We start from the raw sequence: 17,205 nt of genomic DNA, 5'->3' as shown, positions 1-17,205 counted from the left end.
ACTCAAAGAACACCATATCTACAGTGAAGCATGGTGGTGGCAGCATCATGTTATGGGCTGTTTCTCTTCAGCTTGGACTGAGGCTCTAGTCATTGTAGAGGGAATCATGCATAGCTTTAAATACCAATGTATTTTGGCAGAAAACCTGCAGGTCTCTGTTAGACAGCTGAAGATCAGGAAAAATTTCACCTTCCAGCACCATAACGACCCAAAACACAGATCCAGATCAACAAAGAAATGGCTTCAGAAGAAAATCAAAGTGTTGGAATGGTCCAATCAGAGGCCAGATCTAAATCCTATCAAAAACCCATGGAATGATTTGAAGAGGTCTGTGCACAGGAGATCCGCTCAAGTTGATAGAGTCTTACTCAGAATGACTGAATGCTGTATTAAAAGGAAAAGGTGCTTTAACAAAGTATTAGTTAAGGGGTGTGCATACTTATTATGTAGGTTATTGTAGGATTTTCCTTTCTTTTTTCCACTAAAAAGTTGCTATTTGTTTTTCACTTGAATGTTGTTGGTTGCTACATCACACTAAAGGTGGAACAAGATCTGACATGTTTTATCTTGGTTTAATTTTTTACCTCAGAAGCTCCCATCCCACTTACTGTCCAATTATGAGCGTAATTACAGACTGTGGTGCTAAAGTAAAATCATAGAAAAGGCACATCTAAAGACTGATTGGGGTGAGGGCTTCCTTATAGATTTGGCTCACAGCTTTGCACAGGGAAGAAGGTGTTTTTTAAGGAACTCGGGAACCTCTCTGCAGAGAATGGATCATCGGTCGATTTTATTTGCCCAATGCAGTTTAAGTTGATTTCTAGATTAGAGTTTTCTAGATTAAGCCACGGGCACATTTCTATAAGAATATGCAAACACGTCTCATATTTTACAGCCAAATAATGACACGTCTTACATGCATTCATATTGCTCACACTGCAGTACATTACATTTTCAAATACAGCAGCAGAAAATACAACAATAAGGAGGGATTTTCACACCATGGCATGTTTATTAAATGTAACTGCTGCAGTAGAATGAACAAATTTGCTATAAAATAATTTGTTTTTGTTTTTCTTTACTTCTTGCACAACTACCTCTTCTTAAGTGTCAGTGAAGTTCACCTTCTTAGACCTTTCAGCATGCTCCAGATCATCTGCAACAAGTAGTGCCATGAGCAGGCTTCTGGGCTTTTTAAAGGGAAGTAGCCTCAGTTGATTTATTCCAGGCTACGTGAGTTCCATCAACGGAGTTCAGGTGCAACTTCCAACCATCCATTTTTTGTACTGCTTATCCTACACAGGGTCATGGGGTAACCTGGAGCCTATCCCAGGAGACTCGGGGCACGAGGCAGGACACACCCTGAACAGGGTGCCAACACATCGCAGGGCACAATCACACACACCATTCATTCACTACGGACAATTTAGAGATGCCAATCAGCTTATAACGCATGTCTTTGGATTGTGGGAGGAAACCGGAGTACCTGGAGGAAACCCCCAATGCACAGGGAGAACATGCAGACTCTGTGCACACGGGGCGGAGGCAGGAATCAAAGCCTCAACCCTGGAGGTGCGAGGTAAACATGCTAACCGCTAAGCCACCTGAAGTGAAAAATATTATTCTGAATTTGAAGAAAAAGAAAAAAAAAAGTCACATTGTCTTATCTCACTTCAGGGCACGAGACCGGACACACCTCTCTGCCAATCAGCGTTCAAGGGTTTATATACAACAATATTTAACTATAAGCCATGTTCAGGTTAACCTGGAAATGTCAGGTTGCTGAAGTTACAAAATCATCTTATCAGGTCTTCCATCCTGCAGCCTTCGATGTTGCAGTCAAAAAGCTAAAAATCTGTAGGTTTGCTATAATGAAACACTTTTCTTTACATATCCCAGTTTGTTACGAAGTTATGGTCAGAGCACAGGGTCAGCCATGAGACGGAGCCCCTGAAGCCGGGATAAGGGCCTTGCTCAAGGGTCCAGTAGTGGCAGCTTGGCAGTGCTGGAGCTTACGTTTATGGCAGCTGACAGACACACTTATCCACTTACATTTATACTTATTTATACAACTGAGCAGGTGAGGGATAAAGGGCCTTGCTCAAGGGCCCATTGGCAGAACCACTGGCCTTGAACCCTGACCTTCTGATCAGTAATCCAGGGCTCGGTGAGGTATGTACTAGTAGAAGTCTTCTGTAACCAAAACATCACACATGAACACACAAACAATGTTTCATGCTTCCAAACTTTATTTCTCCCTCACACAGAATAGACTAAGCTTTTCATTACTGATTGCTAGAACAGTAAAGGTTTGGGAGAGGCTTTCACTTACTGACCAATGTATTTAAGTACAACTGCAACACTAATATTGTGATCTGACCAAATGTACTACTGTAAGATGGTCTGGTTGCATTTATTATTTTCGTCCATCATCGAATGTATCGATTCCTTCCTCAATCAACTGCTGATTGTTTAATTAAACTTAATTAGGATGTTACAAATGTGAAATTAAACATGAACCTGAACTTAGTGAGCTGTGCACTATTCTGGTTTACACGTGTAGAGTAAAATATTTCAACACATAATTCAGTCCTACTTTTTTGTCAATAGCATTAATACTATTATTGCATATCTCTTTCTCGTCTCTCAATATTACTAACAGTTTAATTATTACAAACAAAATAATATAAGAAAAAATCTAAAGACATCAATCAAGTCCCTTAATCTTGAAATGCTTAAAAGTCTTTATCTAATGGTTATTACTTAAAATCCAGTCTTTACTTTTTAGCTAATACAAACAGTAAATCTTCAAGATATCTTTCTAAAAAAATATTAATAAAGCATAAAAAGAGGAAAAACCTCCTTAGCTGAAAACAGTAATGACTTTGAAATGATCAGCACTAAAGCCATGCAGATTTCCAGTCTTCATCTGTTTTTTAACCCGTCTACTCCTGTCTTTAATGCTCAGTGCACAGTGTTTCAACACACGAAGCACCAGCAGGTGAAAGGCTTTCAGGATTTCAGTCAGGGCCACACACGGGGTCTCTACACAGAAATAGACCCTTCTCTGAAGTTGGTTTTCCCAATGAGTACATTAAGTAACACTGCCTTGCCCTCTTTACACTCTCTTTGTGCTTTTTTAACAATGTTTTCAAGACGCGCCTCGTCTTCACGGCCAATCAGGTAACCTTTGCCACCATAGCCATTGGCAACAATGTGATAATCTGGAAGAAAAAAAAAAACAGAATATCATCTCAACACTGCACACTAGGGACTCAGTGAAATTTCGCCAATAAAACGTTCGTCCAAAAATGACACTTTTGATTGGGGTCAATCATCCTGATGTGCAAAATGGCATTGTGCTGGTCGAAGTAATTTGTCAAAGCTACATTTGTGGGCTGATTACAGTTAATTATAACAGATGAAACTGTGACACAGACACAATAAAGTCTCTGTATTTAGTATAAATTTGTAAATTTGAATCATTACCTGTAAATGCAAGGCCACAAGCGACATTACTGCCAAGAAGGGGCACCTGTTCCCTGGAGATCTGACTCCAACAAGCATCATTTCCCACTAGTGCAATTACAGGAGTCTGGCAAAAGAGGAAAAAAAAGAGAGTCAGGGTAATAAAAGTACACATAAAAATAGTGTCAAAGATTTTTTTTTTGTGTGTTACTAAGGGTTTTATTTTAAATATGACTATTTTTAAAGGCTAGGGATTAATTTAAGATTTTATTTAAATGGTGTCACATGTCCACTTATATAAAAAGCTTGTGTCATTTATTAATGTAATATATTTGTAAAGGATTTACATATTGTTGTCATTTGGCAGCCTTGACATTTGGTTGGATGTTGAATGTGATTTTATACCTTGTGTCTGGTAAAAGTATCGAATTCCGCCACGCTGTAACCTAGGGAACCATCACCATAAACAATCCACACCTATGGAGGAGACATTGTCATTGTCAATAAAGCCTTCTTTCAATTACAGATACATCACTCAGAAAGTCAGTGAGGAAAATTAATTAACAGTACTGACAATGAAGTAAATTTTTCTTGGTTATATCCTACCTCTGAATCAGGATGACAGAGTTTTGCTCCCAGGGCAAACCCTCCACCAACACCAAGAGTCCCAAAAGCCCCTGTACAGAACAGAGGTCTGTGAGAATGGGAGACACAGAAAGCCCAGACGCAAAGAAATGCTGTAGAGCAAAGATGCCTTCAAAAAATTATGAAATTAAATGCTTCTACATTTAAAAAAAAAAATACTATAAACAGAAATAAATGAAACAAAGTCAATATTTGGAGTGACGACTCTTTGCTTAAAAAATAAAATAAAGCAGTATCTGAGGTGCAGTGTGTGCAGTTTTATAAGGAAATGAGCTGGAAGTGTTACTGAGCATCTTGCAGAAGCAGCCACAGTTCTTCTGGAGACTTTGACTGTCGACTCGCTTCTTATTTCTGCATCGAAACCCAGCAGCCTTCATTATGTTTTTATCTGAAAAGTGTCTCTTATGGAATCTTTCTTTTTTCTGTAACGTTTAATTTTGTGGTCTTATGGATCTTTTGGTATTTCTGGTTCGCTAGTGAGCCACAGTGTGTTCTTTCTTTTCAGAAATGTACCAGATATTTGATTTGGCCACAGCTAATGTTTTTGCTACCTCCCTGAAGGGTTTGTTTTGATTTGCCAGGCTAATGATGGCTCGCTTCACTGGCAGTGACAGCTCTTTAGACTTCACATTGAGAGTTAACGACAACACATTCCAAACGCAAATGTCACACTTGAAATTAGCTCTAGACCTTTTATCTGCTTACTTGTAAGTGAAATAATGGGTGAATCACACACACCTGAGGTCATATCAATCATTTAATTATTTAATTTCAAATCCTACATACTGTGGTAGAAACCTAAAATAATAATAACTGTGTCAATGTCTAAATCTACGGACCTGACTGTAGGTTACAGCTGTCTCTAACACTCCTTTTTTATATTTAATTTTTTTTTTACTAATGTATACCAGAGATATGATCCTTTGGATCTCCCTCCAGGACAAGAGGAACAGGACCAACTCAAAAACTGCTGGAAGTAAGATTTAAGAATTTCACACTTTTTGGCAGAAAAAGTATATTGTGAATTACTTAAGGTAAAAATATTTTGTCACACGGATTAACCTCGATTGCACAATATTTTCTGCAACTCCTAGGGGGATCTGCATTGGGGAGCAGAGTTCAAACATGTTGTGCTGTGGTTCAACCCACATTACTCCCAAAGGTACTGCACAAGGCCAGCTCTAGATCCAGTGAGGGGTCTCGAGTACTATGTGGAACTGGTTGCCTGCTGGTGGATCACTGTCCAGCTGTTTGTGTGCCACTTTAATAAAGAGGCTATTCATTAGGAACAAGAAGTGGCCTCCCAGTGGCTTAACTGTGACCTTTTACATTATGCAACCCACATTATGTATTGAAATGAGACTTATTTTGCTACAACAGCTGATTCTCAGTCACTGTTAGTCACTGTTACCCTTGCCCATGGTTCTGACCTGGGTCCAGCCAGCACAGGGGTCCTCGTGGTCTCATTATGTAAGCAGCACTGCCTACAAAGTCTCCTCCATCTGCAACAATGATACTGTCTTCCCCCAGGAGCTCATCCACACAGTGCAGGACACTCAGGGGGTTCAGATGCCTTTCTGTCTTCTCATTTGCCTTGTCTCTGCAAGAGTAAATCATTACATTATCAAAAAAATCAGACTGACAGTTTGTAAGTAAAATCAAAACACACATAATTAATACTACACACCATGGGCATTAACGCAATAGAGCAACTTAACCTGTTTGCCTTCTCTTTTGTTTTGTCCTGCTCCTTCAGGCACTGAATCCATTCTTCAGGACATTTGTGTCCCACCAAGCCCTTAGACAGCTGCAGCAAGAAGGAACCAACGTCGCCTGAAGAAGCAGTGCCACAATTTTACTTTTAATGTCATTTATTTATGAAGTTACATCACGGACTACACGGTCCGACTGTGAGCTTATGAGAATAAGCAAATTTATTCTAAACATGTCTACTGCAGGCATATATACATATATATATACATACGTGTTGAAACACATTCACAGTGTCACACCCAAGAATTAATCTGAGTGGTGCACCCAGAAAAGTGACTCAAGCACATGTGTAACCCATCTCTGAATCTGTTTAACTTTCCCCACATCAAGACTGACATAACTTTTGGACGCAAGTCATCGACTCTGAATATAGCCTATACAGAGCATCTTTTCCACACTTCTTGACAGTTTGTCTTTACTCTTCAACACCTGTATCTTGTGATTTATACCCCATGTCCTGCAGAAGAGGGTGGATTCCCTTTAGAGTCTGATTCCTCTCAAAATTTCTTCCTCACGTAATCTGGGGCAGTTTTTACCCGCCAGTGTTGCTACAAAAACGCTATACAAATAAAAATGAATCAAGACTGTGTCATTCAGGAACAGCTACACATGCTTAAATAAACTTGCTAATAAAAATATTTTATAGAACAGTGTATAGTAAAATATTTTTTTTTTAAATTTGCTAATTGCAAGAAACACACCCTGAGTGGGATGACACTTCATCATACAGCACCTCACACCCACATACCCATTTACCCCAAGGGTCAGTTTAAAACAGTCGCTCCACCAGCATGTTTTTTCTTTTAGCAAGCATCAGGAAAGCTGAGTGACCAGAAGAAACCCACACATGCACAACAGAAAACACAGGTGTCTGAGATGTGCTAATAGATGTGTCTAACATGGTGTTCTGCAGAAGCACACATTACAGTAATCTGAAGGATTGTGAGGAAATGAATCATATAAAAGAAATGTTTAACTTACATGAGTGTGGTGTAACCTTATGTAAGTGTAGCCAAACACTAAGGAATCAGAACCACCGAAACCATTGGTATTAGCCCGTATTTTTATAATCTATGCTAATTATTATTTGTGCATCATAATGTCCAATTGGTGGACTGAAGTCTGGCAAACACTACAACTGCCTAATCTGGTTTTCAATTAATTTAAATAAAGAGTTTGGAGAAGATCAAGGATGAATGCTTGGGCAAAGTTAACTTCAAATGATCGCGTGCTGCTTGTGGTGTTATTGTAATTTAGTGCCTCACCCTGAATAGCCACTGTGGGCTTCCAGAACAAGTCAGAGTTCTTCAGGAGCTGAGTCTTGTCTCGGTTGACTGCGATAATTTTACTGCGTCTGTTCAGCACTCTGCCGTAACTCAGTCTAAAGTCACACACCGTGCCTGTTAAAAATAAAATTAAAATAAAATTTCACCTAAATCAGTTTAAACTACAAAAGGCATAATAAGTCTGGGAAAACCTGGGAATGTGTCCTTATGTCTTAAAGCACTAACTTACCCGCTAGCAGCACCAAATCCGCCTCTTTTAGGGCATCTCTTCTGTTCTGTCTGATATGCAGAAGGCTGTCTTTACCCAGCATCCCTCTGGACATCCCACCTAGGAAGCAGGGAATGCCTAAAGACTCCAGAGCTTTTCTGGAACAGGGTCAAAACAGAAATGGTCACAAAACTTCAAATAAGTAAGTTCTGGTGTTTATACAGTAGCCCAAAAGAGCAGAATGGACCATAATTAGGACTGAGATGACAGACAGGGATTAGTTGGTGCTGCAGTTGTTTAATCACTGTTTAAAATTATAACAACGATAAATCTACCTGACATCTGTGACAGGTGTTGGTGGCAGTGTTGCCTGGCTGCCTAACACGATCACTGGCTTCTGAGCCCTGCTCACCAGCTCTATGCACCTTTGCACCTGGAGGGGAGACAAAAGTCAAAGGGCAGGGAGATAAATGTGTATTATGTGACATCTGACATATTGAGGTAAAAGGTTTCTGATTTCAGCACTGCTGTTTCTCTATCTCTTTAAACATTCAGCTAATTATGGCTTGCATGCACTTTCAATGCCTTTTATAATGTATTACATACAGAGTTCTCAATATAAAGAACTAACAAACACCTCATTTAATTTCATAATTGAAAACACACACCCGAAAACATTCTTTCTAAAAATAATTTAAAAAAAAGACTAGACAGGACTAGCTTTTGCTGAACCACAGTTTGGCATTTGGACTTTGGAGAAGTTTTCGCATCACTATAGTAACCACTGCTATACACTGGGTGTACACTTGCCACACTGTTTAATCACAAGCATAACCATTATAAAATGTATTTATTTTCATAAATCTCTTTTTGTTATAGCGTACTTTCACAGTTCTATCACATGCAGCTAGCTATAAATAGTAACATAAGCTGCACAATTGCATGCGATGTAAGATCGTTAAAAATATCTTACTCTTTTGTGCGTCTTTGGCATCATCCTCGTTTGTATTATTATGTAGAAAAGTAATTTGATTAAACTATTTACCGTAACCATGCTAAAGCACTGAGCCTGGAGATGGACTTCGAGAGGTTTTTCTTGGTGTTGGTGCATGTAACGTCTTTAAATAACATTACAATTCTTTTCATAAACTAAAATTTGCTGTACAATTTACTGTACACTCTACTGTATATCACACACTTCACAGGTTCAGGTTGCAGTAAATGCTCACAAGCCACTCTTTTGGAAATTACTCCAAAGTTCATACACGAGGAAATCATAAGAGAAATAATGTATCCAAACATTGCCATCTCAATAATTGCAGATATTAAAGCTCACCTCCTCGTCTGTTGCTTTAGGTACCTGCACAGGTAGAGGGGAGAGGTCCCTTACTTCCCATGCTCCAGCAAAAAGGTTGGTTAGATGATTGTGAAGGTACCTAGAAGGAGAAAAAAAAACGATTCACCCAGGGTGGCATTCATTCAGAATTCCTTTAAACAAGCTAAATTAATAATCAGAAACCAAACACAGTAATATGAACAATCAAGCATTTTACAACAAACTGTGTGATCAGTACTGCGGTCCAACGTGTTAGCTACCATGGTCATACCATGCAGTAACTTTTCCAACGATTCCCTTAGGAGTGCTTTTAGGAGACATCTCTTTCTCTACGAGATGATATGGATAAAGAGTGTCTATGGGGAACTCGATAAATACAGGACCTGAAAAACAAACATAACTGTTCATCAGGGCACAAATCATCATAATAAAGATCTGTTCAGGGTGCATCCTGTTCTGAAGGATATTAAAACTTTACGGCTGTGTACCTGGTGTGCCAGACTGAGCAATAGCCAGGGCCTTTCTCACAGTGGGCACGATCTCCCTCACATGCCTAACAGACACACAGAACTTGCAGAGTGGCTTGAAAAGGGACATCTGATCAATGTCCTGTAAAGCTCCTCGACCCTACACACACACACACACACACACACACACACACACACACACACACACAAAATTTGGTCCTCATGGTAGTCATCTCTGTTCTGAGTTTGTGAATATAATTATTTGTAACCCAGTCAACTACACATTCTGTATATCTCTGATCCAAACACATCAATTAATTTAATCTATTAAATCTATTTCTGCTTTTAATCTTCTGGGTAGTTGTATCATTAATGTTTGCTTATTCTCTAATTGTTTTAGTTTGTTTTGTAGACTAATGTGTTTTTCATCCCTACATCTTTTCATATTTAAAGTAATGGCTATGATGTTAACTCTAGGGACTGCTTTACATGCACCTCACAGATTAGTGGGAGATACGACAAACGACAAAAGTATTGGAACGGCAAGGCCAATTCTTTGTCTTCACTATACATTAAAGATATTTGGGTTTGACATCAAAAGATGAATATGAGACAACAGATCAGAATTTCAGCTTTCATTTCCTGAAATTTACATTTAGACGTGTTAAACAGTTTAGAACATGGCACCCTGTGTGCCAGACTATCCAATATTTAGATAAGCAAAAGTATTGGAACAGATAGTCTTAAAGTAAATAACACTTAATATTTGGTTGCATCTCTTGCTTGCAATAACTGCATCAAGAAACGAACTATTGCGACGCTTTTCCAGGTTTGTAGCGCAGCTTCTTTCAGTTGTTGTTAGTTTTGGGGGGTTTCTCCCTTCAGTCTCCTCTTCAGGCTGCTGAATTGGGTTAAGGTCTGCTGATGGACTTGGCCAGTCTAAAACCTTCCACTTTTCCCCCTGATGAAGTGCTTTGTTGTGTTGCAGTGTGTTTTGGGTTGTTGTCGTGCTGCATGATGAAGTTCCTCCCAGTTAGATTGGATGCATCTCTCTGTAAATTGTCAGACAGAAGGTTTCTGTAGACTTCTGAATTCATTCTGCTGCTACCATCATGAGCTCCATCATCAATAAAGATGAGTGAGTCTGTTCCAGAAGCAGCCATGCAAGCCTAAGCCATGACACTACCTCCACCATGCGTGACCGATGAGCTCGTATGTTCTGGATCATGAGCGGATCCTTTCTTTGGCCTACCCATCACTTTGGTAGAGGTTAATATTTATATTTCTGCTCTTGAAGTCTTCTTCAAACAGTGAATTGTGATACCTTCACCCCTGCCCTGTGGAAGTTGTTGGTGAGGTCACTGACTGTTGTTCTTGGGTTTTTCTTCGCAGCTCTCACAAAGTTTCTGTCATCAGCTGCTGTTGTTTGCCTGTGCAATGGCTCTGATAAATTTTCCCTCTTTTCTCAGCTTCAAAATGGCTTGCTTTTCACCCATAGACAGCTCTCTGGTCTTCATGTTGGTTTATCCTTTTTAAGAACAAATAAAGTCTTTACAGGTGAAGCCCAGGGCTCAAACCAAGAGTAGACATTCAGAGCTACTTATTGTTTAAACAATCCAACAGGACACACCTGGGCAACAAGAAACACCTGTCAGTCACATGTTCCAATACTTCTGCTCACCTAAAATTTGTTGGTCTGCCACCCAAGGTGCCATGCCTTTAGTGTATAGCAAAAAGAAACGAATTAGCCTTGCTGGTCCAATACCTTTGGAGGGTACTGTACTTGTCCATTATAACTCTGTTCAATATAGTGCTTAATTTCTGTGACGATGTTGTTTCCGTTTGTGTGGTGAGTGTTTTTTTGTCTATGGTTTAAATGCAGAGAAAGACACTGTGTGAATTAAAGACAAGTGTGTCTTACAGTATTGTATTAATGCATGTATTTGTGCATTGCTTTTTTTCCCCATATTATTCTGCTCTATCTTGTCACATTTAATTTAACACAATGAAGCTCCTTACAGTTGACTGACTTGTCAGAATTCCTTAACGTCTGACCTGTAGCAAAGTGGAAGCTGCTCCACCCATCAAAAGCAAAGGTGACTCAGCCATCTGAGCATTCTTCACTGCCGTAACTGTGTTAGTAAGGCCTGGTCCCGCTGTTACTACAGCCACACCTACTGTACCTGCAAACATTCCCAGAATTCACCAGTAGTGTTTTACATTGTGTGTGAATTATCTGATTGACGTACTGAGACTTCACTCATGCATTCACATTCAGCAAGTGGAAGGCAGAGATGTCAATGTTATTTTTAGGTAATTGGTCACATTACACTTTACACCGATGTCAGGTAGGCCAGACCAAAAAAATTAAAAACACCTTTCAAATGTGTTCATTTATCTGCAGTTATCGGAAAAGTACACTCTGAATGAACATACATCAATGACAAAACACATGAACAGACTGCAATTTGTTATCAAAAAAATCTAATTTTCCAAATTATGGTTTTATGGTTGAATGGGGATTATAGACAAGTGTAGACAAAATAATCCACAATATTGAAGTGGAAAGAAAATCAACAAATTTTACAAACAGCTTGTAAAATTATTTACCAAAAAAAAAAAAAAAAAAAAACATAAAAGTTTTGATTGCGTAGGTATTCAGCTCTGTTACAGTGAAACCCCTAAATTTTGTACTTTTGGAAAGAGACATGGATACAGCAACAAATTTTCAGCTCTTTTTTTCGATTCAACCTTGGTTCATAAGACAATTTTAATTTCGAACACTGATTACCAGAGAGTCTTGCTACTGCGTCCGCAGCAAACACAGCTGTGGCTTCATGACGCGTGTCCACAATACGGATCCCCAGTTTCTCACATGCCACCAGGATTGGAGAGATGTGTCCACCAACCAACGTGAAAACAAACTTGATGCCATGAGCCTGAAGCACCTCTGCCACACTCTCGCCTCCGTGCCGAGGACTCTTCCTGTCAGTCTGAGAAGAGTTGTAGGAGTTAATGCAACAGCAGACAAAGATCCTAAGAGTCATCCAACTTAGACTTATTTAATCAGACAGCCATTATTGTCATCAGCATTTTTAATGCCAATAGATTAGTTAATGTTATTTTGGCCACTGAATAGCACGGACATGCCCTTAAATCTTGTGCATCAAGTGCTTAAATTTTATGATACTTAGTTACTGTATTTTTTTGCATATTCATATTAATCTTAAACTAGTTGGGAGAGCCCTGTCCAGGATGGTGGTGCTAAGACATGTTGGAGAATTTAGGAAAATCAATGTGACAAAAACTTATATGAAGAGAAGTGAAGTGACGTGACGTGTATATAACAACTATGTGGCAGTGAAGGGCAATGCCATGTCCAAACAGTTACGTAGGAAATGGAGAAATAGGTAGAGGCATGGGCAAAATCTATTGAATTTTAAAAAGGAGTGTGCCTCAATGAACCTCCGTTGGGTAAGTATCTGAATCAGAATCTGAATGTAGTGATTTGAGACAAACGTTAAAATGTTAAATATACTGTAAATAAAATAGCTAGATAGTACTTCCTATAGAAGTGGCCATAAATATAATGTTGCCCTTGGCAATTGCTCATCTAAGCAGCATACTCTTGTGGAGTCTGTCAAAGTTCACTCCTGCGACCGACTTTATCTGCTCCAGGATAATCAATAATTACAATCTTAATTATATTATACCATCGGTACGCAGACAATGCACAGCTCTATATGTCTTTATCTCCTGATTCTCAATGTTCTATGTGCTCTTTATTTCACTAAAAGGACAGCAATCCTGGATGTGTTACAGTTTTCTGCAGCTAAACTATGATGAAACAGAAATCCTTGCTATTAGGAATGGCACTCAGAGAAAAGCTCAGAGAAAGCATTTTAGTTTATCTGGAGGCCCTGTGAAGGCTAAAAACTGCATCAAAAACCAGGGGACTTATTTTTGATAGTGACTTCAGCTTTATGGACCACAAGTAATGTCTGCAAAACAGAAACATATCCACATAACGACTGCGACGTTCTCTCAACTGCTGACAGCGAGAAACTTAGACATGCCTTTGTGTCATTTTCATTTAAATTCTGTAACACTCTCTTATCTGGTTTACCAAAGTGCTCCATCACTAGTTAACAGAGTGCAAAATGCCTCTGTGTGAATTCAGAGATCACATTACACGTTTGCAGACAGCTGCATTGGAGCCCAATGTCTTTTAGAATTGATTTAAGATGTTTTATCACTGAATTTCAACCTTTGTGGTCTTGCTACACTGTACCTCAGTGAATTGATTGTTAGCTCCCGGATCAACAAGCAGAAATATAATGGTTGTACCCACTACTTGGCTATAGAGTGGTGAGGCAGCTTTTTTTTTTTTTTAATCCCTCCCTGATGGCCTGTTGATCTGGACATATTTACGAGAAGGCTAAAAACTTACCTGTTCTTCAGAATGTTTAACTCATTTTTATTCATGCCAATTTTCTCTCTTAACTGTTGCACTTAATTCAATGATTTTACACAATTTTATTTTAGTGTTGATGATCATTATTATATATTTCTGGTTTTCTTTCTTTTCCTGCCCTAATTTTTACTGAGTCATCGCTGTCTGTAAAGCGCTTTGTGACAGGAGGCCACAGGTGGTCCGAATTGGCAGCCTCATGTCCTCCTCTCTCACCCTCAGCACAGGAGCTTCCCAGCACTGTGTATCACAGCACAGCCTAAATATCATCCTTAAATACACAGCTGACACCACCACTGTAGGCAATAGCTTGGATGCTGATGAGATGGCTTACAGAGAGAAGGTCAGAGCCCTGGCTGTTTGGTACTCTGACAACAATCTCTCTCTGAAACTCAGCAACACAAAGAGGATGATTATGGACTACAGGAAGAGACAGGAGGATGAGCATGCCTCTATTCATATCAAAGGACCAGGGTGGAAAAAGTTTGCAGCTTTAAATTCCTTAGTGTCCACATTTCTAATGACCTCAAATGGTCCATCCACACTCACACAGTGGTGAGAACAGCCCAGGAACGTCTGTACTTCCTGAGGAAGCTGAGACAGTTTGGAAAGGCTCCGGATATTTTCATGAATTATTTATAGTTGCACCATTGTGAGCATTCTCAGTCGATGCATCACGGCCTGGTACAGCAGCTGCTCTGCTGGCAAACGCCGGGACCTACAGAGTGGTGAGATCAGCTGAGCTCTTCATCAGCAGGAAACTGACCTCTCTACAGGACATTTTTCTGAAACGGTGCCTGAGGAGAGTCAAAAAGATCACCAAGAATAGCAGGCATCCAGAACACTTGCTCTTTCAGCTGCTTCCATGCAGCAGGAGCTACTGGAGCATCCGGGTGCAAACAAACAGACCCAGAAACAGTAACTTTCCCCAAGTTATCAGACTCTGAAACCGTCAATAATCGAACCATTACACAGCCAGCTTTGTGCACACTGCACGCTTACTACGTACAATATCCAGCCATACTTGTATATTTTGTGCATACGCAGTCTATCTCTGTCATATGTTGTTATATCTGCGTTCGCACATTTGTTTATATATTTCATTTACTCTGTCTTATATGCTGTTGATACTAAACAAGAATTTCAGTGTATAGTTTTGCACGTGTCAACTGTGCAAATTACAAAGTAAGACTTCGTCTTTGTAAACTGTTTAAACAAGTTTAATGTTTCAAATACACTTAAAATATACTTCAAACTTCAAAGGACGCTATTGAATGAAATTATTACTTTTGACGCTTGACCTTGAGTGACCTTGACCCTGTTTGGAGCAGTTTCAAAATCTAATCAGGTCATCTGCTGGGTATAATCATATTTCTGTATCACTGCAATGAAGACTCAGTAACTCATTCTTGAGATAAACAGACTACAGAGAATATAATACAGATAAAAAGTACTATATAAATTAAAATTGCGTATTATTATTATTATTACTACGAAATTATGATGATACTATAGTAGTTTTTGAAGTGTGCATTGAAATGGATTCCTGCAGACACACTCCAGGCTTGCCTTCAGAGACAGTCTGTAAGTAACTAATAAAGTGCATCAGGTTTTAACATTTTGAGGTAACTTACCTGATGAAACAGCTGGTAAAGCAAGCCCAGTCTGGAAGCAGCAAACAGCAAAGCCAGCAGCACTGCAATGAGACAGCAGCACACCACCACTCCGAGGTCCATTTCCAGGAAATGTTTTTTATCAGCTAGGAGAATTCAGTCCAGGTACAGGTGTCACAACCTGTGAGTAAAGGTGCTGCAGAAATCTACCTTCCTCTCATCCGGAGATCACTTTACTACTCCTGCGGTTCTCAACATCACGCAACCTACTTGTCTGCTGCTCAACATGTTACACACGACTCATCTTATCTCCAACTTATAAACCACCCGAAACCTGGCCGTTGTTGACCTGTGAACAGGATCCGCCCCTTTTCTCTCCAAGCGCTCCGCTAGAAGTGCGCAGCTTCCCGCATCCCAGGTGTAGCGCCACCGTGACGTGGAGGCAAAGTAACACGCAACAACCAGGTGAAAGGTTAAGGTTGAAACACACACACACACACACACACACACACACACACACACACACACACAAGCAGAGCTGTGCGCATGCGCCGTGACTGACCGTGTAATCTCGCACAATCTCGCGTTCACAGCGCCACCTGCTGGAGCATTCTGTTAATCACGAGTCTGTTAGCAGCATCACAGGGACGTGTGATGCAAATAATTTCTTTTTTCTTATAATCTGACACCACAGTAAATGCCAAGGCTAATATCACGATATTGATCCCTTTAAAAGTCATCAATTCATCACATTTCAGCTCATTATTGTTTACTGGAGTGAAATAACTCCATAGCAGAGCTGAGCTGAGCACACACACACACACACACACACACACACACACACTCCTTGTTGTCCAGTACTGTAGCCAGAATTTAATTTCAATTAATCTCAGTTAAACCCATAAAAGGTATATACCGTATGCTGTATCTAATAAACTGCGCTGAAACTGTATTACATTAACAATCCTGTAAAAAGTTTCATGGGGGTTTAAACCCAAAATCCAACCCCTAGATATGCCGTGGTTGTTGTTGTTTGTGTGTTGTGTGTGTGTGTGTGTGCACCAATCAGCCATAACATTAAAATCACCTGCCTAATATTGTATAGGTTCCTCTTGTGCCACCAAAACAGCTCTGACCATCGAGGCATGGACTTCACAAGACCTCTGAAGGTGTGCTGTGGTATATGGCACCAAGACGTTAGCAGCAGATCTTTTAAGTCCTGTAAGTTGTGAGGTGGATTGGACTTGTTTGTCCAGCACGTCCCACAGATGCTCGATCGGATTGGGGAATTTGGAGGCCAAGTCAACACCTTGAACTCTTTGTCATGTTCCTCAAACCATTCCTGAACAATTTCTGCAGTGTGGCAGGGAACATTATCCTGCTGAAAGAGCTCACTGCCATTAGAGAATACCGTTGCCATGAAGGGGTGTAACTCGGTCTGCAGCAATGTTTAGGTAGGTGGTACGTGTCAAAGTAACATCCACATGAAGCCAGGACCCGAAGTTTCCCAGCAGAACATTGCCCAGAGCATCACACTGCCTCCGCCGGCTTACCTTCTTCCCATAGTGCATCCTGGTGCCTTTTTCTGCAGTTTGTGCTACAGTAGCTCTTCTGTGGGATCAGACCAGACAGGCCTTCTCTCCCCATGTGCATCAGTGAGCCTTGGGCGTCCATGACCCTGTCACTAGTTCACCAGTTGTCCTTCCTTGGACCACTTTTGGTAGGTACTAAACACTGCATACCCGGAGCACCCCACAAGACCTGCTGCTCTGGAGATGCTCTGACCCAGTCATCTAGCCATCACAATTTGGCCCTTGTCAAAGTTGCTCAGATCCTTACGCTTGCCCATTTTTCCTGCTTCCAACACATCAACTTTGAAAACTGACTGTTCACTTGCTGCCTAATAAATCCCTCACCTTTACAGGTGCCACTGTAACA

General features: G+C 40.1%; 1 protein-coding gene across 1 annotated transcript; it reads right to left on the bottom strand.

Annotated features, from left to right (window-relative positions):
• Nucleotides 1–2,226: 2,226 nt before the first annotated feature.
• Nucleotides 2,227–15,737, bottom strand: ilvbl (ilvB (bacterial acetolactate synthase)-like). Its single transcript, XM_026911099.3, has 15 exons — nucleotides 15,289–15,737; nucleotides 11,975–12,176; nucleotides 11,239–11,366; nucleotides 9,205–9,343; nucleotides 8,988–9,099; nucleotides 8,717–8,816; nucleotides 7,716–7,813; nucleotides 7,402–7,538; nucleotides 7,152–7,286; nucleotides 5,832–5,946; nucleotides 5,544–5,713; nucleotides 4,075–4,145; nucleotides 3,874–3,945; nucleotides 3,490–3,595; nucleotides 2,227–3,224 (listed from the first exon to the last, which is right to left on the bottom strand). Exons 1-15 carry the CDS (start codon nucleotides 15,388–15,390, stop codon nucleotides 3,046–3,048), a joined length of 1,866 nt encoding a protein of 621 aa, XP_026766900.3. The 5' UTR covers nucleotides 15,391–15,737; the 3' UTR covers nucleotides 2,227–3,045.
• Nucleotides 15,738–17,205: the final 1,468 nt, after the last annotated feature.

The sequence above is a fragment of the Pangasianodon hypophthalmus genome, chromosome 19 (genome assembly GCF_027358585.1).
Source record: "Pangasianodon hypophthalmus isolate fPanHyp1 chromosome 19, fPanHyp1.pri, whole genome shotgun sequence".
Lineage (NCBI taxonomy): Eukaryota > Metazoa > Chordata > Actinopteri > Siluriformes > Pangasiidae > Pangasianodon > Pangasianodon hypophthalmus.
The sequence above is the reverse complement of the archived record's forward strand: the minus strand, read 5'-3'. Positions and strand labels throughout refer to the sequence as shown.